Consider the following 17,717-nt stretch of genomic DNA (forward strand, 5'->3'; position numbering starts at 1 on the left):
GCTCAAGCTCAATTTTCTCATCATTTTCACAGAGGGTTGATTGTTTGATGTGTTATCCTTTCATCTTGGAGTGCCCAATTCCCCCCCCCAAACAAATTGCTGATCAAAAAGAATTTGGTGGGATTTCATTTTCCTCCCTGCAAATAAGTGCCACCACACCAAGAGTAAGTGCATGTTAAAACAAATTGGGAGGAAAAAATAGAGAATATTTTTGTCACCTGCAATATTTTAGGATTCCCCTTCTACTTTCTAGCTTCTGAACCATTGTAGCTAGAAGGCAACAAAAAGGAGACACAAGAGGGATTTGGTTCTAGATTGTAGAGAAATATTCTTCATCTGGAAAAGTCTATTTCTTAGATTTTCCTCTACAAAGACTATAATTTATCTAGATATGTAATGCCTGATCCAAGCATTGCAATGTTAAGTTTATCTCTGCTTCCTTCAGGTTTTGCGATCCATTGAAAAGCTCTAGAGGAAACTCAAAATGCCAATCCGAGAGAAGATCACAGCAAAGAAAGAAAATGGCGCCCAAAGCCAAGATGAGATGGTGAGGGAATGGAAAGAGGCATCAGAATGGAAGTTGCATTTGGAGGGGTGGGGATGGGGGAATTTCCATTGGGGTGGAGAAGAGCTTAGATCAAGGATGTCCAACCTTGGCAACTTCAAGACTTGTGGACTTCAACTCCCAGAATTCCCCAGCTAGCATTATTGGAATGAAGTCCACATGTTTTAAAGTTGCCATGGTTGGACAACCCTGGTTTAGAGGAACAGATATCAAAGTGTTCCTCTACATGGATGAAATGAGTGAAGCTGCCTTTAAAAATTGAACAATTCACTTCACTTGGAAAACAAATTAGAATGAATGCTCAGGTAGAAGGATTGTCAATTAAGATTAAGATTATGGATGTACTGAACAATTCTATAGATGTTTACCTAGAAATCAGCTAATATCCCCCTTCCCATTTACACACACACACACCAAAAAGCAAAAGAAGGAAAGAAGGTAACCAAGACTTTTAGATCATCAACCATAACATTTCAAGGTCAAAGACAAAGGACATGAGTTCTTTCTGGACTGAAAGAAATGCTCAGGATGTCCCTTCTTCACAAATCTTCTCAAAGCATAAAAGTTTTGGCTTCAGTCGTCCCCTTCTCCTTTCATCTTCCATCTTTCCCAACTTTAGGGTCTTCTCCAGGGAATCCTCTCTTCTCATTCAGTGGCTGAAGTATTTGAGCTTCAGCTTCAGGATCTGTCCTTCCAAAGGACAGTTAAGGTTGACTTCTTTTAGGATTGACTGATTTGATTTCCTTGAAGTTCAAGGGACACTCAAAAGTCTTATCCAATGCAAGGGTTTATTATCTGTAGCAAATTACATCTTCTATGCAAGATATTTCCCAACATATAATAATATTGTACTAGAAAGAACCTGAAAGAAAATGTGTGGTAGGTTAGAATATCAAGGCAGAAGTTCAATTACAAAAAATAGTTTTGTAAAACAAAATGGCATGGGAATATTCCGTGACTAATGGCTTGGACTCTTTTTCATTAGGTACTGCCCAAGCTCCCAGTTCCCTCCCTCCAGCAAACATTAGATAGGTACCTTCAGTGCATGAAACATCTGGTGACTGATGAACAATATAAGAAAACCAAGACTCTTGTGGAGAAGTTTGGGGCACCAGGAGGCCAGGGAGAATTCCTTCAGAAGAAGCTTCTTGAAAGACATGAACAAATGGAAAACTGGGTAAGTCTTCTGCCCTTCAACTTCAAATATGTATGTTCATCATAGAACATGTGAAAAGAGCTAGAATCACACTGGGGTCCATGCTTCTTTCCCCTTTATTCCCTCCACCAAGGAATTGATTGAGGTGCTCGGATATCACAGAGACATTATCAGCACAGACAAATGTTTATTAACAGACTTCCTTTTTTGAAGACAATGGGAGATAAACATTGAAGGGAAAAATGACTATAGACCTGCAGTCATCAGAGAACATTAATATTAAAATTGAGTTCCAGTTTGGGTAAGGCACCAAGCTAGAAAGCAAGAGAGGGCGAGTTCTAGTCCCATGATGGTGGGACTAGTTAACTAGGAAGTGAGTTCTAGTTAACCATGAAAGCCAGATGGATGACTTTGGCCAATCACTCTCTCTTAGCCCAAACCATCTCACAGGGTGATTATTGTGGGAAAATAGGAAGAGGAAACTGTATTGGAAATGTTCATCATGTTGCGTTATTTATGAAAATAATAAAGGCGGGGCACAAATAAATTTTAAACAATAGAAAGAAAAAGGCACTTATGGTAAAAGACCATGTTCTCTCTCCCTCCCTCCCTCTCTCTTTCTCTTTCTCTCTCTCCCTCTCTCTCAGGTATTGCAATACTGGCTAGATGACATGTATCTTAATAACCGATCAGCTCTTCCCATCAATTCTAGCCCAGGAATTATCTTTGCTTGCCAACAATTCCAAGAAGCAGATGATCAATTGAGGTAAAGTATCTGAAGACTCACCAAAGACCACAAAGATTCTGTTCTGGCCACATCTGTAGCACTTTATGACCAACAGCTGTCCAAATGATGCACAGGAAGGTCATAAATATATTTATTTATTTTTATTCCAGCTCCACGGCCAATTTTGAATTTCTGTTTTGAGTCCTCCTCTTTTCTAAATGAAAGACTGCTGAAATGCATGTGAATTTAACCCACCATCCACAGATTTGCATTCAAAACCCTGATGAAACCTATCCTTTACTCCATACATAATTATTCTGTCTTAGAAAAAAAATTGAAGAACCGAAGTAGAGCTATCTAAACAAAAATGGTTTTCAGTGGCATCATCTCTAAGTTATTTCTTCATGTTTACAATCATTCTGGGCCTTTGGGTTTCTCTATGCACATCTGAACAGCAGAGTTTGGGAACTGGGGCTTCCCAATCAGGCCCATCCACCAGGAGGATGTGTCAAAAAAAGTCAAGATGGTAGCCACAACTCTCTGATTGTATCTCGACTCTTTTTCCCTGTATCCCAGTGCAACACAGGTTTTAAAAAGGACAAGGCTTCAAACTTCATGCTAAGGTTGTTCAGAAACTGACTTCTTGAAGCAACCATATTCCTAACCCTGGAAGTGTTCGCCTCCTCCTACTTACACAGAGAGTTTGAGATTGAGAGAGAGAATATGTACAATGTTTACAACACAGGGAATATATACTGTGTTGTATATACTGTATATATGTTGGATAAACAGGCATATATGTTATAAACACAGGCTGTTTACCATATGGTCCTTTCCGCAGTCCCAAGAAGGCTCCACACCCATTTGCACTATTCAGATGACCCTGAGGGCACAGATAAATCTCCAAGTGGGCTCAACGACTCTCAGAAGGAGCACTAACAACCTGCAAGGAATATAAATCCTTCCATCCTCTACCATTCAGTTAGAACCATCCAAAGGGCCTTCATGCCAAATTGTTCAGCAAACTTCTGTAGAGATTCTCAGTCATCCAGATCATGGTTGTCCCAAAGGTGCTTTTTTCAGGAGGCAACTGGACTTTCTTGTTTTTCTTTGAAGACATTTCACTTCTCATCCAGGAAGCTTCTTCAGCTTTGTCAGGATAGTGGGGAATGGAAGGATTTATATTCCTTGCAGACAGCTGGTCCTTTGCATCCTTTTTAGAGAATTGTTGAGGCCACTTGGAGGTTTATCTGTGTCCTTAGAATCAAATGCAAATGACCAGCTGTCTGCAAGGAGTATAAATCCTTTCATTCCCAACCATCCTGTCAGAGCTGAAGAAGCTTCTTGGATAAGAAGCAAAACAACTTCAAAAGAAAAAAAAAAGTCCAGTTGCCTCTAGGGGGGAAAAAAACACCTTTGGAACCACCATGACCTGGATGACTGAGAATCTCCATAGACAGAGAGAATATCAAATCCTCTTGTTCCAATCACTGTTTCAAGAATCGACCTCAATCGAAATGGACCCCTTCATTCATGGGACATTCATGGGTTTAACTTTCAAGTCCCCAGTGGCTCCTTCGTCTCTCTGCCTGACATCAGCCTACCAATTAAGCAAACTCTTTTTAATGCCAGCTCAGCTATAGCCCAGCCAGATTCTGGCCTGCCCCATTTAATTTTAAAAGGGTAAAGAATGTTAGGATGGTGCTTTGTGTTGCTTTAAATAAGCCTGTGTTGAAAATGGAAACAGCTTTTTCTTCCTTCACTCTCTTTTGGTTATTTTTCATATTTATTAGATAATTTATATCCCACCCCTCTGATTCATTTTCCATTGTCTGGAGACATTAGTCACAAGCAGCATCATAAAATCACAATGACATGTAAAATAAAAGCAATAAAAATAGATAAACTACAGACAGCTCCAGTAGATAAAAACAATGGAAATGAGTAGTTGTTATATGTATGAGTGTGTAAGTACACACACACACACAAACACACACATTGCCCTGCTTGTCAGAACAGATAAACAAATATCAAAAACAGAGATAGTATGATATTTTCCACTAATGCTGTAAACTGGAGGCTAAGGATCACATTTATCAAGAAAAACATATTCATTGTGTCTGCCCTTACCTATAGATTTGGAAATTAAAATGATCTGGGAAGATAAATTGGACTGGAAATGGCTTCTGCTACTTATGGCTTATTCCCCACCACCACGTAAAACAGTCTCTCGGACCCTCCTGTCTACCAAAGGCCCATTTCTCTTTTGCTTGAGTGATGCCACTGCCAGAGGGGATTGAAGACTCCATCAAATTGCAATGTCCGAGCAACTAAAACATTTGCCTTTTGGATTGTAGCTTGCTCAGAACTGTGGAATTAAAATAGACGTGCTTTGGTGAACCATTGGGGTTTTAAGCTAGCCATTTTTAAAACCTGAAGTGGGATCCGTATGAAGCACTAATGGAAAAGAAGGTTATTTTAATAGGACACAAATGGTTCCTAGAGATTTTCATATATTATGAGTATCATTGTAGGACGATTTGGATGAACGAACAATTTAGATAGTCTTCAGATATGTAGCAGTGAATCTAGGGCTAATTTTACATGCTTTGATATTCTGAAATTACCATCTCTAAATCCAAATTCTTATATTTAATGACTGCCAATCCAAGGATTAAAATATATTCCCATGATTTTGGAACAAAATTAAGTATTCATTAATACAGTGATGCCAAGAAAACCATTATCTTAAGGTTAAGGTGGAAACTAAAATAATTATCCAGAAATACATCCCATTGTTAACTTCCAGGTAAATATAATTAGCATTGCAGTCTTAACATTATAGATTAAGCAACATGGCACAATATATAGAAGTAACATAAGAAGCTATTTTATAACTGATCTATCCAGATCAATATTAGACTACAGGGTTTCTAGGAGTTATTGACATATTTGGAAGGCAGCAAGTTGAGGAAAAGATCTTTTCTTGTTTCTTGGGGGCTACAGAGAGGATTCTCTCTCAGATCTATTGAATCTCTCCCTCTCCAAACCAATTTTGTTGTATTTAAGAACAATGACAATAACGATTATACTTATACTTATTCTCTCTCTCTCTCTCTCCCTCCCTCCCTCTCCCTCTCCCCTATGCAATGTATTTTTCTGAGTATAAGACGCACCCTTTTCCCTCAAAAAAGATACTGAAAATCTAGGTGCCTCTTATACACTGAATACAGCATTATTTTTGCCTACTGAAACCCCGCCCCCTTCACCAAAATTGCTGTGCACAGCCTTTAGGAGCTTTGCCGAGTGCTCCTGGGGGCTGGGGAGGGCAGAAATGAGCAAGAAATGACCCATTTTTTGCTCAGTTTTGCCCCCCTGCCCCCAAGAACATGCCATTTGTTTGAAAAAAAACAAAAACAAAAACGGACCGTTTTTGGGAGCTCTACAGAGTGTAAAAACTTTTTTTTAATTTGCCTCTTCAATACCTTGGTGTGTCTTATACCCCCCAAAATATGGTAAATTTTTCGGTATATTTTTCTAGCATATCCTGGCCATCCCTTAATTCTGTTCAATTAATAATATTGCCTACGAATTCAAATGTTGAAATAGGTACAAAATGTAATAGACAGCTTCTAATATTGTAAGAAACTTGACTGATCCCCCAAAAAAGAAGATTGATCTTAGTATTTGGAAGAAGTAGTTGCCACATCTTATCCTATCCATGTAGCCACCTCAAATCAAGACAAAATTAAAGGAGACTTTTCATTTAAAAATTTCCAAAGTTCCTTTAAAAAAAATGTTTTTAGATATATTTGTTATTTTTTATTACAACAAGGCTTCCCTGAATATAGGTCATATTAGATAGCATTTTCTAAAGTACAGAGGCAATTTGAAAATATTGAAATTCTGATTAAATGCCTTGATCGAGATTGTTCTGCTAATGGGATCATATGCTTCATCTCCTTTTACTTTGAGTGCAATCTAAGAATTCCAATGCTGGTGAAGTCTTGAAAGCCTTGTTTCTTATTTAGTCTGTCATGAGGCACAAGGACGACAGCTCTGCATATAACTTCCATTTCTATCTGAGTTGCATCTCAGCCTCCGCTTTTCAATTAGCCCTCCCTGAGTCCCATGTATGCTGGTTAAATCATTAGATCTGCAAATGTTGTTGACATGCAGAATGACATCCCTGACCAGAAGCTCTTCTTCAGAATCTTTAAAAAAAGTATTATCAGTGCTGGTTTTTCTATAAACTAAATAGCTTCATTGTGGCAGCTATTTTTTTTCCCTGCTTTGCATCTGTTATTTGCACACATCCTGACCTGGAAAAGGCCTCAGCCTGCTGGAGTTCTATAGAGAAACCTTAAACTAGGAGGAGGAAACATAAAATGCTGTCCAGACACAATCTTGACCAGATATGAACTGCAATAAGACAATTTTAATTTAAAAATTGTTCAGAGAAAAACAGATAATGCATCCAAAATATCAGTCTGCACAGTACCATAAACTTAGCATTAGTAGTTAAGGCTAGTCTAAATGAAAGCTGGCTTGAAACAAACAATCCATGATCTTCCCAAAGGTGCTTTTTTAAGGAGATAATTGGACTTTCTTGCTTTTTCTTTTGAAGACGTTTCGCTTCTCACCCAAGAAACTTCTTCCACTCTGACAGGATGATGGGGAATGGAAGGATTTATATTCCTTGCAGACAGCTAAGTCGTTTGCATCCTTTCAGAGGGTCATTGAAGGCTCTTGGAGGTTTATCTGTCTCCTCAGGATCACCTGAGTAGCATTCCTGGTTCCTGTGGTCTGCAATGTTTCCTCTGGAAATCCATTCCTACTCCCACACAATTCAAAGGGTCTTCATCCCAAATTGCATAGCTAAATTCTGTAGAGATTCTCAGTCATCCAGGTCATGGTTGTTCCAAAAGTTGGTTTTTCAGGAGACAACTGGGCTTTCTTGGGTTTTTTTTGAAGATGTTTCACTTCTCATCCAAGAAGCTTCTTCAGCACTGACAGGGGAATGTCAGAACTGAGGAATGGAAGGGTTTATATTCCATGCAGACAGCTGGTCATTTGCATCCTTTTAGAGGGTCGTTGAAGCATTTGGAGGTTTATCTATGTCCTCATGTGTCATGGGACAACCATGACCTAGATGACTGAGAATCTCTACAGCCTTTTAACCCATGATACTGTTTGCCTGTCTTCAGGAAAAAAGTAAGGCAAGATTAAAGATATTCTTTTGTAGGAAGAGTTTGTGAGGGAAAGAGAGGATTGGGAGCATTAAAATAGCTCTGTCCTGCTGCATTTTTGCTAAACCACAGGCATCTCCTGGCTGGCCCACCTCAAGGAGTAATGCAATTTGAAGAGGCTCAAGAAACTTAATTAAGAGACTTCCTTAATATATTGTTAAAACAATGGATTTATTGAAGACCTAGGATTCAATGAAGACCTAGGTTTGAATTCACACGCCATATCAGGAATCTAACATACTTTGCAGCACAAATTAGCCGAGAATCTCATCCATTCCTTTTCAGAGGAGATTTAAAAATGGAAGTAATAAGATCAATTAATACTGATGAACAATCTATCAAGCTGCTCCTTGATTGTCAGATGGCAAAGGACCACCATGATAATTTGGTGATGATGACGACGATGATGATGATGATGATGACAATGATGTGTATATAATTTTTTGCTATAGAAATCCTATAGGGCTTCTATATTTTGACTTCTAGGTTTGCGGCCAATCTCATTTCTGGAGTTCTGGATTATAAAGCTCTGCTGGACAGGTAAGCCATTTGTCTCTTACAAATAGAATTCCTTCTTAAATGAGGAACAGAAACAAAAGGGGGCTGAGATCCGTTCATGCAGCAACAAAGTCACTCTCTCAAAGTAAACCATGTTTTGGGGAGAATTGTAGATGGAATTTAGATGTACCGCTTTTAGGGGCAAGTCCCATAAATTGTAAACAATTAACAAGATTACATCTGACTTCAGTCCCAGACTCTGGAACTGCTTGGAAAGAAGGCTGAAGATTAGAAGAGCTGAAAAGCACAAAAGGTGTTTCTAGGCACAGTGTATTTTCTCGGCAGGAACAACGTTGCTAAATGACATATCATCCCAGGGCTGAAGGCCATCCTCCCATCCTCCCATCCCTTTTTTTAAGAGGATGAAGGAAATTATAGAAGACACAACTGGAAGTACAATGACATTTCAGTTGAATGGAAATAAAAGATAAATGAAAAGCAAAGAATGTTCATTTGCCCTTGTCTCTACCCATTACTCCTGGAAGGATGTTCCAGTGGTCATGTTCAAAAGCCCAAGTGTGGTCCTCTTCAGCCCTGGAAAAGCTGTGCACCCCAGAATTATAGTTTGGCATCAAAAGGCAACAATTTCCAGTTCCTTGCAGGAAGGATTTATGAAATCCTGATGTTAAAACACTGAGCAGCCTAACAAAACTAGACCCGTGTGAGTGGAAATTAAGATATCGTTATGAATAGATATGATCATTTGCCAAAGCACAGAAGCTTTGTAGTCATTCCATTGAGGGCCAGTGTATGTTTATTAGCATTGCTGAACCAGACTGCACTTGTTGTGTCTTGTGTTGAGTGATCCTGTTGTGTTAGATTACACCTTAACTCAACAACACACTCCCTTCCATTCCTGCTTCAGATCTGTTCAATAAATCTTCTTCAATCCAGACTATGATAGGCTATTATCCAATTCAAATCATTCCATTCAGATCATCAATCTAAACAGTCAAAAATTTGACGAGAACTATTTGAAAATTGAATCATCTCCATAAAATAGATTTGATGTGATTTGAAAGATTGGATTGGGTTGATTTAATTTGTTGAAACAATCAGGGAGGGTCGGGGGGGCAGGGGGGGAGACGCTTTTACGTGCATGCAAAATCCTTGAATTTATTCAAATGCATCTTGAGTTATTCAACACTGGGATTCAACAGTTTGATTTGAGAGATTCTATCAAGTATTATTCTAATTGAAACTCGGGGGGGGGGGAGAACCTTTGTTCCAGAGAAGGCAGTGATAGGATATTTTGCCAAACAATTCATCAATTCTGCTGTTTCCATCTAGTTTAGCACAAGGTCTTTTACAAGTGTCTCCCGAGAACATTGCTTACAAAACATTATAATTATTAATTTTTCTACTGTCCTTAGAATGAGACATTAATATGATACTATAATTCAATTTTAGCATCTCAAGCTTCTCCCAAATTGTAGGCAATTAGACATCACATTGTCCTAGCAATTTTGCCTGCCCTTTAAAAAGGACTAAGTCCATCTAACATCTTCCTTGCCTCACCACCCCAAAAAAATACAATCATCTCTGGCGGAAGGAGCTCTGCCGTGCATGGCAACACACTCATATTTTTCTGTCTGAGATTTCAAAGTTCAGCAGAGCCTTACAAGACAGGAAGAAGTAGACATTTTTGGTCATTATTGACTATTACTGTGTTTTCTCCAATGCTCATTCATGAATGGTTATATGGTTGGAACATGGACATGTTAAGAATGATGGCTTTGGCATCCATCTACCAATACTTTGTTTTTATCTCTCTTGGTTCTAGTTGATCTGATCAGATTTCTTTTCTTTCTACCCTCACCCACAGACGTTATGTTTTGTCTCTTATTCTGTCCCTCCAGCCATGCGCTCCCTGTGGATTTCGCTCGTGGACAACTGTCCGGTCACCCTCTTTGTATGAAACAATACTACGGACTCTTCTCTTCTTATCGTCTTCCAGGACTTACCAAGGACACCCTCGTGTCCCAGAAAAGCAATATTATGCCTGAACCAGATCATATCATTGTTGCTTGCAACAATCAGGTGGGGGCATCTGAATCCTACGTTGTTGTTGTTTTTTTTTTAAAAAAATCTACCCTCACCCACTTTTCTTGAATTGATCAAGACCGTATGCAAATTCAGGTTATGGGAGTTTTGCCTCATTTGGGGGATCATTAGATATGTGAACTTCAGGTTCCAGCATTCACCAACCAATGCAGCCAGTGCTGAGAATTAGGGGGATTGAAGTCCATAGAGCTGGAATTTTTAAAAAATGCCTGAAAACAAAATCCATAAGTGTCAGGTCCCATATGTTTCTATTGGGACGCTGGCAGTCTGGTGGGAGGGGAGAGGATTGGAGGGATCTCTGTCTGAAGTTTCTGTTTCCTGCATCGCTGTGCTGTGGGGGGGGGAGGGAGTTGTTTGCACTGTTTTTAAATTTGCTGTTTGTTAAGTGGGAAGATTTAGTTCCTGCCTAGACCTCTTGCTATCACAAGTCTTTCAATAAAAGCTCCTTTTGGAACAACTGCAGTTTCAAGAGCCCTGTTTTCTTGGGAAGCTCCGGGAGGCAAGAACTTACAAACAGCTTGAGAAGAAGAAATAAAAAAGATAGTGAAAAGTTTGTTCCAAATGAATGCCTCCTTTTTCTCAGTGGACTTTTGACCATCAAAGCAAAACTGAAGATACTCTTGGTGATTGGAGTCACAATCAAGAACCTGAGGACCTCACAGACTGAGACTGAAATTGGCAGATTTTCTGTGTGTTTCCTTTTTTCCCAAAGAAAGCTACATTTTTTTTCTTTTTTTGTTAGTAATTTTTAATTATATTTACCAACCAACTTTTCTCAAAGATTTTGACACATAGTGCATGAGGAAAATAAGGTAGACATTACTGTGGAGTACATTAAACAGGTGTATCTCCACAACTACAATCCTACAAGGTAAAATGTATTGTGCTAAAGTGACTAACCCATTCACCCAATGAGTCTGTGATCTAGTGAAGATTTTAGTCTGGGTCTTCTAATTCCAACTTCCCTAAACACTGGATTTTACCAGCTATTTTAAATTTCTACTCTAATTGGTTCTGTTATCCACCAAAACAAAGGGAAACAGCGCTGGCGATTTTTGACTAGTTATAATCGAAATTAGTGGAGCCGGACAGCACCATAGGACTTTTAAAAAGGGATCAAAAAGTTATTTACTTCTACTCTATATTATGGTGAATCCACATCTCAGAAGCCTCAAAATGGCAGCCGTGATCATGTGATAGGAGCCCCACCCCTTTTTATACGCTCGACATGTACAAACAAAATAAAAAAGGTGACACTTTGTATGGTTGTAGCCACCATTTTTACTTTTTTTGATATCCACCACCCACACACACACCCCACTGTAAAACAACGTCTTGGAATTAAAAGTCTAGCTGGCCGATGTGTGGCACAAACATGCCTCGTTCAATTTTGCTTTGGCCCCTTCTGAATGCGTTTGTTAATGCTCAGAGGCTGGTGATGGGGAGGGGGCAGACTGTGAGTGGGCCAAGCAGGAAGGAGTTGTGAATGGCCTCCAAGAGGACATCAGCAAGGGAAGAATGGCCTTCGGGCAGCAGCCGTTGTCCCTTGATTCAAAGATGAAACCATCCTCCTCTTTTCATTCCTGATTCTTTCTCCGCAGTTTTTTGTTTTGGACGTGGTGATTAATTTCCGGCGTCTCAGTGAAGGAGACCTTTTCACTCAGTTACGGAAGATAGTTAAGATGTCGGAAAGCGAGGAAGAGAGACTGCCTCCAATTGGTCTCCTGACCTCAGATGGAAGGCTGGAGTGGGCCACCGCCAGGGCGATCCTCATGGAAGGTCAGTGAGAGCCACCTGGGAGTCCCACCCAATCCCCATCATCCAGTTCTTTGGCAGAGTTGCCCTCAACAGTGGTTGTCCCCTTTCTAGCCTTTTTCCATTCCCCTTTTCTTTTTCCCTTTGCCCTGGGGACTTCTTGCACTGCCTACAGTCTAATAATAACAGTAATAACAACAACAATAGTAATAACAATAGCAATAACACTAGTAATAATAACCCAATAAGCCCGTCTTACTTATTCCTTTTAACCTGTCAAGAAGTCTGGGAATCCTACAGAGCAACACTCCAATCATTCTTAGCAGGTGGTATATTTTAATTCTCCACCACATCTGAACCCAGATTAAAATCATATCCAGGTTTAATTTTGGGGACAATATCAAAAAAGCCCAATTTCAAAGGAGCCTGCCCACCTATTATGTCTTCTTTAAAAAAAACATCCATCTAGGCCTTGTTTCCACATTACAAAAACTGAAATGAGGTTGCTGAAAGTTCTCCCCTTCTGTGGGCTCAGAGGGTCCTCCTACCCAAGTAGACCCATCTCATCCCAGACAAGAGAGATCTCTGGTCCCATCTAAAAAGACACTTCTTATTTTCATAAATTTTAATGCTCACATTTCCTATTGTGAGCCTATTGAGGTAAGGAATTTGCTCATGAAATTCTGAGAGGTGGAACAAGTTTCAAGGCTTCCTTAGGCAAAGATTAGATTACCAGTAGAAGAGAATTTCTGTAACTCAGGGTTGAACTGTGGAATCCTTGGTGGTCTCTGAGCTTGGTGACTTTCTTGCAAACATTGACCTAGTTGGGCAACATCATCAGTGCTTGGGTGTGCAAATCCCATTCCCTTTTCACATGGATGATGTCACCTAGTCAGGTAATGAAATGTGTGCAAGGAAACATCCAAGCTCAGAGAGCATCAAGGACCCCACAAAGATTAGATTGTAAGACTATCTAATATCCAGTTTTAATGATTTTATTTCAGATGTCGATCTCATAAAATGCATACGACTACACCTCCAGGCGTAAGTCCATCAAGTTACCAAAGAGATCTGGTGCTTTCCAGGTTCAGCAGATAAATTTGTAGAGGGAAGTCAATCTAAGTGCTTTGAGAGCTAATTTCCTCCCAGCCTTGATGGGTAAAAACCCAAATGTTGTTCACCCTAAATTTCCACTGGCTTCATCCTGAAGTAACAAAATACTTGCATTCTTAGACTTCTCAGAGAATGTGTGTACAAAGCATAACAATTGCATTTCGGAGCGGAAAATCAAGGAACAGTCTGCCATTATTCTGAGCAAATAGTTTTCTCCTCTAGATTCTACAAACCGAGACTCCCTTGATATGATTGAACGAAGCCTGTGCTTAGTCTGCCTTGATAGTCCAGCTGGAGAAGAGCTGAATGACACCAACAGGGCTTTGCAGCTTCTCCATGGTGGTGGCTACTCTAGAAATGGTGCCAATCGCTGGTATGATAAGTCTATGCAGGTAAGTCCCCACAACCAGCAGAGGGGAACAGCACACACACAATGATTCCTGGCTGAATGGGGGGAGCCAATGAAGATCTTCTACAGATAGTCCTTGACTTACAACAGTGTGTTTAGTTACCATTCGAAATCACATTGAAAAAAATGACTCACAACCTTTTCCCCATGTTCTTTACATTCAGATGCTTGGCAACTGGTTAATATTTATGATAGCTGCAGTGTCCTGAGGTCACGGGATCCCCTTCTGACAAGCAGGGTCAACGGGGAAGTCAAAATCACTGAACAATCCTTTACTAACTTAACAACTGCAGTGATTCACTGAACAACAGTGGCAAGAAAGGTCATAAGAAGGGGCAAAATTCACTTAACAAATTTCTCACTTAACAACATTAAATCTGGGCCCAATTGTGGTCAGACATTGATGACTACCTGTGATCTGGCTACAATGTGGGACTCTCAAAGAAAAGAGCTTTAAGAAGCCGAAAATGGATCTGGGTCCAAATCTGCCTTCTGCAGGAGGTCTGTCTTCAACAAAGCCCACCTCTCTACTTCTATGACCCAACCAGACCGACTGTCTTTAAAGGCCTTCCCTTCCTTCCTTCCTTCCTTCCTTCCTTCCTTCCTTCCTTCCTTCCTTCCTTCCTTCCCAGAACAGTCTAGAAGTGATTGCTGGTTCATTGGAAGCAGATGGTTCTACAAGAGAAAATGAAGGAAACGTTGGAATTTATCCCGGGTTCTTTCTTCAACTTATCACTTGCTTCAAGTTGTCCAGCAATACATACTGTATTTTTCAGAGTATAAGACGCACCTTTTTCCTAAAAGAGGATGAAAATTTGGGTGTGTCTTATACAGTGAATGTAGCCCCACCCACCCACCATCCCCCACCCTTTGGCCTCTGCCTCCCAGCAATTTACCTCCTTTCAGCAAACGGGGAAAACAGGGAAAATGGGCCTTGCGGAGGTTACAATAAGCTATAGCAATCCTGCAGCCTGAAACAGCTGATGATCAGAGGGACACTTAAACTGAAAGTGAAACTTGCTGTTTGCTCCACAAGGCAAATTACTGGGAGGCAGAGGCAGATTTCTTTTTCTTGTGCTAATCGGGCTGTTTGCTGCAAGAAGGTAAGTCAATAACTATAAATGCCTATAGAATGTTCAAATTATTAGACTTATTTTTTAAAGACTGCTTAGTGCTTAACTGTGTAAAAAAAGCCTCTAAAAAAGTGCCCTCTACAGGGGGCGGCAGGAGAACGAGGTGCCTCATTTAGTCTGACTTTATGATCACTCGAGCAGAGCTAAGCAAGGGTTAAAAGCCGAAAAATTCCTTATGTAGATGTGGCACGTCATCCTCCTGCCTCCTGTAGAGGGCATTTTTAGAGGCTTTTTAGAGGCTCTGGGAGCAACTAGCTCAGTCTGACCTCAGAGCCCATGCCTTTTTCTTTTTACATTTTTTTTTCTTTTCATGATGGCAGGCAAGAGCAGAGTTGAAATCCTCTCTGAAACAGCTGGAAAAGGTGCGTGTGTGGGGAGGGGGGAGGAATTCAAAAAGTTTGATTGCATGCAGAGCCACGTTGTCTTTTCAAACACACACACACACACACACACACACACACACAGCTGAATAAAAATATATAAGCCCAGCTTCACTGATTACAAGTTTGAAAAGGCAACGTGGCTCCACCTGCAATCAAAGGCTCGGATCGGAAGGCAACAGGGGAATTGCGGGGGAGGGTATGGCAGAGGAGCTGCTTTCAAGCCATTGGAAAATATATCCAATCCAACTTCTGTGTTTGTGTTTGTTTGAGAGTGAGTGTGTGAGAAAGGGATCCAACTTCTCTGTGTGCGTGTGTCTGTTTGAGAGAGGAGGGAGGGAGGGAGAGAGGGAGGAAGGAGGGGGAGGGAGAAGAAAAAGAATGAAGGAAAACGTATTTCGCAAAGGAGAAAAAATGCTGTCGCTTTACATCAGAACTGAGCATTCCTGGCTGTGGAATTCTGGGAGGTGAAATCCACAAGTCTAAAAAAATTTGAAACCTCTGTGTCAATACCTCACCTGCCATAAACCTCACTGCACGTCACTGTTTGGAGGTCTTCTAGTCCAACCCCCTGCTCAAGCAGGAGATCTATACCATTCTGTACAAGTGTCTGTCCAACCTTTTCTTAAAAACTTCCAGTTATAAACTTTCAGTGCCAACTTCTGGAGGGAAGTTCCACTGGTTAATTGTCCTCACTATTAGGAAGTTTCTCCTTATTTCTAGGTTGCTTCTCTCCTCGATTAGTTTTCATCCATTGCTTCTTGTCCTGTCTTCAGGGGCTTTGGAGAATATAGGTTGACCACCTCTTCTTTGGCTCCTCAAATGATATAGGGTCTTCTGCTTAAGCAGGGGATTAGACTACAGATCTTCCACCTCTATTATTCTGTGTGGAAGTGAAAATAAGAGAGAACACTTGGAAAGAAATAGAATGACTTCCTATTGAATATCTTCATGAGCATCATTCACTCCGTTGTTGTTGTTTTTAAAAAACCTATGACATGTTTATGCTTTTACACTTCCTTTCAATTTTCTCCTATGTGCTTTTTGATATTTCACATCATCCAACTATGTCAAGTTTAAGACCTTTGGATATTGTTACACTGAGAAATTTAAAATTGTTTCTGTGATATTTGGCCAATGCATAAAACAAACCCAGCCTCCAGTTCTAATACTGGCTGGTCTATTTCTCTAACTGATATCTTAAAGGTAAAATGTACTGCATTCTTTTGAACTCAAGAGTTACTAAATCCATATTTCACTTCTGCCTAATTTAATGTCCCTGCTTAGTTTGTCGTAGGACGAGATGGAGTCTGTGGAACAGTGTGTGAACACTCTCCGTTTGATGGGATCATTCTTGTGCAGTGCATCGAACACTTGCTGAAGCACATGTAAGTTACCTTCAGCTGCTCTAAGAAACCATCTGCCTTTTCACTTCAATGTGTGCATTGCATGTTTTCCAGTGACATTCAGATTTCAGAAATAACTTGAAGCCAACTCCACTTAACGGAATGTCTTCCTATTATTCATTACTTCCTTTTGTAAGGCCATGCAGAAATCTAGACATGATGGACACCTTCATATTTGGCCAAATCTTGGAAGGAAACACTTATTGATGGCATTTTCTCCTCTTGGAGAAAAGCAGTGGGATGGAATGAGTAATGTGTAAATTATGTTGCACTTTCTAGAAAAGGAGACAATCCCAAATTTAAGGCCATTGACTCAAAGGAAAAAATAGGGGATGGTGGGGAGGAAGTTTAGTTCAGGTTGGACTTAGCTCCTAGAGACTTCGTGGATGTAACCATGTTGGTTTCTTTTGTCAGTGAACCAGATAAAAGGCCACCAAGGAATCTAAGGTTTGTAAGGTAGATTGAGAAGAACACAAAAAGAAGCTATTGCCACAAAAGACAATGGCTTCCATATTTTTGAGGGTGAGATTCATCCTACACAGACACCAAGAACCAAGCTCAACCTCTTATTTCAGACAGGAAAAAAAATATTTCCTGTAATTTGTCAAAGTAGTTCTGACTCAGAAGCTATAATATATGGGGAGACTTTCCCTGAGTTGATTTAGAAAGGCAGGTCACAAAATTAATGAATCAACCAACCAACCACTGGACTCCTCTACTTCTCTATGAACAGGAAAGAAGGAGCAAAGAAACTGGTCAGAGCAGATTCCGTGAGTGAGCTTCCTGCTCCAAGGAGGCTGCGGTGGAAATGTTCTCCAGAAATTCAGAGTCACTTGGCTTCTTCTGCGGAAAAATTGGAAAGGTACAAGGAGTTTCCTGGTGGTTCAACGTCATGCAGAGATATGAGGGCTGCAGGTTTTCAAGGATTAATCTGAGGAGCACAATAAATAGACAGGGGGTTCATTGACTGATTGGGGGGGGGAGATACTGGTGGAGTAAAGAGCAAAAAGCACAGTTCTTGCTGGTGAAAGAAAGTGCAGAAAAACATGTTATATATGATTAAGGATATCCTGCCTTCCTGCCTTTATCTCATCCATTCGCCTGTTTCCTTCTTTTCCTTCTTTCCTTCCTTCCTTTTCTTTTCATCTGTAGTCATAATTCTATATTTTGTAACTCTGTATTAGCAAATGTAAGATAGGCAG

At 40.2% G+C, this 17,717-nt stretch overlaps 1 protein-coding gene across 2 annotated transcripts in view; it reads left to right on the forward strand.

The window, feature by feature from the left end:
- Positions 1-230: 230 nt before the first annotated feature.
- The window catches only part of LOC106557099 (choline O-acetyltransferase), a 31,034-nt gene continuing 13,547 nt past the window's right edge, over positions 231-17,717 (forward strand). The window contains exons 1-9 of one of the 2 annotated variants that reach the window (XM_087703103.1): positions 231-547; positions 1,551-1,742; positions 2,369-2,487; positions 8,184-8,237; positions 10,115-10,295; positions 11,921-12,098; positions 13,410-13,579; positions 16,397-16,497; positions 17,249-17,377. In XM_087703103.1, the coding sequence (XP_087559229.1) occupies positions 485-547; positions 1,551-1,742; positions 2,369-2,487; positions 8,184-8,237; positions 10,115-10,295; positions 11,921-12,098; positions 13,410-13,579; positions 16,397-16,497; positions 17,249-17,377 (1,187 nt within the window). In that variant the 5' untranslated portion in view covers positions 231-484. The remainder of the gene's footprint in view (positions 548-1,550; positions 1,743-2,368; positions 2,488-8,183; positions 8,238-10,114; positions 10,296-11,920; positions 12,099-13,409; positions 13,580-16,396; positions 16,498-17,248; positions 17,378-17,717) is intronic. The other variant, XM_087703102.1, reaches the window with a different exon arrangement.

Source organism: Thamnophis sirtalis, unplaced genomic scaffold (assembly GCF_051295495.1).
Source record: "Thamnophis sirtalis isolate CommonGarterSnake01/CBP01778 unplaced genomic scaffold, rThaSir2_p1.2 scaffold_21, whole genome shotgun sequence".
Classification (NCBI taxonomy): domain Eukaryota; kingdom Metazoa; phylum Chordata; class Lepidosauria; order Squamata; family Natricidae; genus Thamnophis; species Thamnophis sirtalis.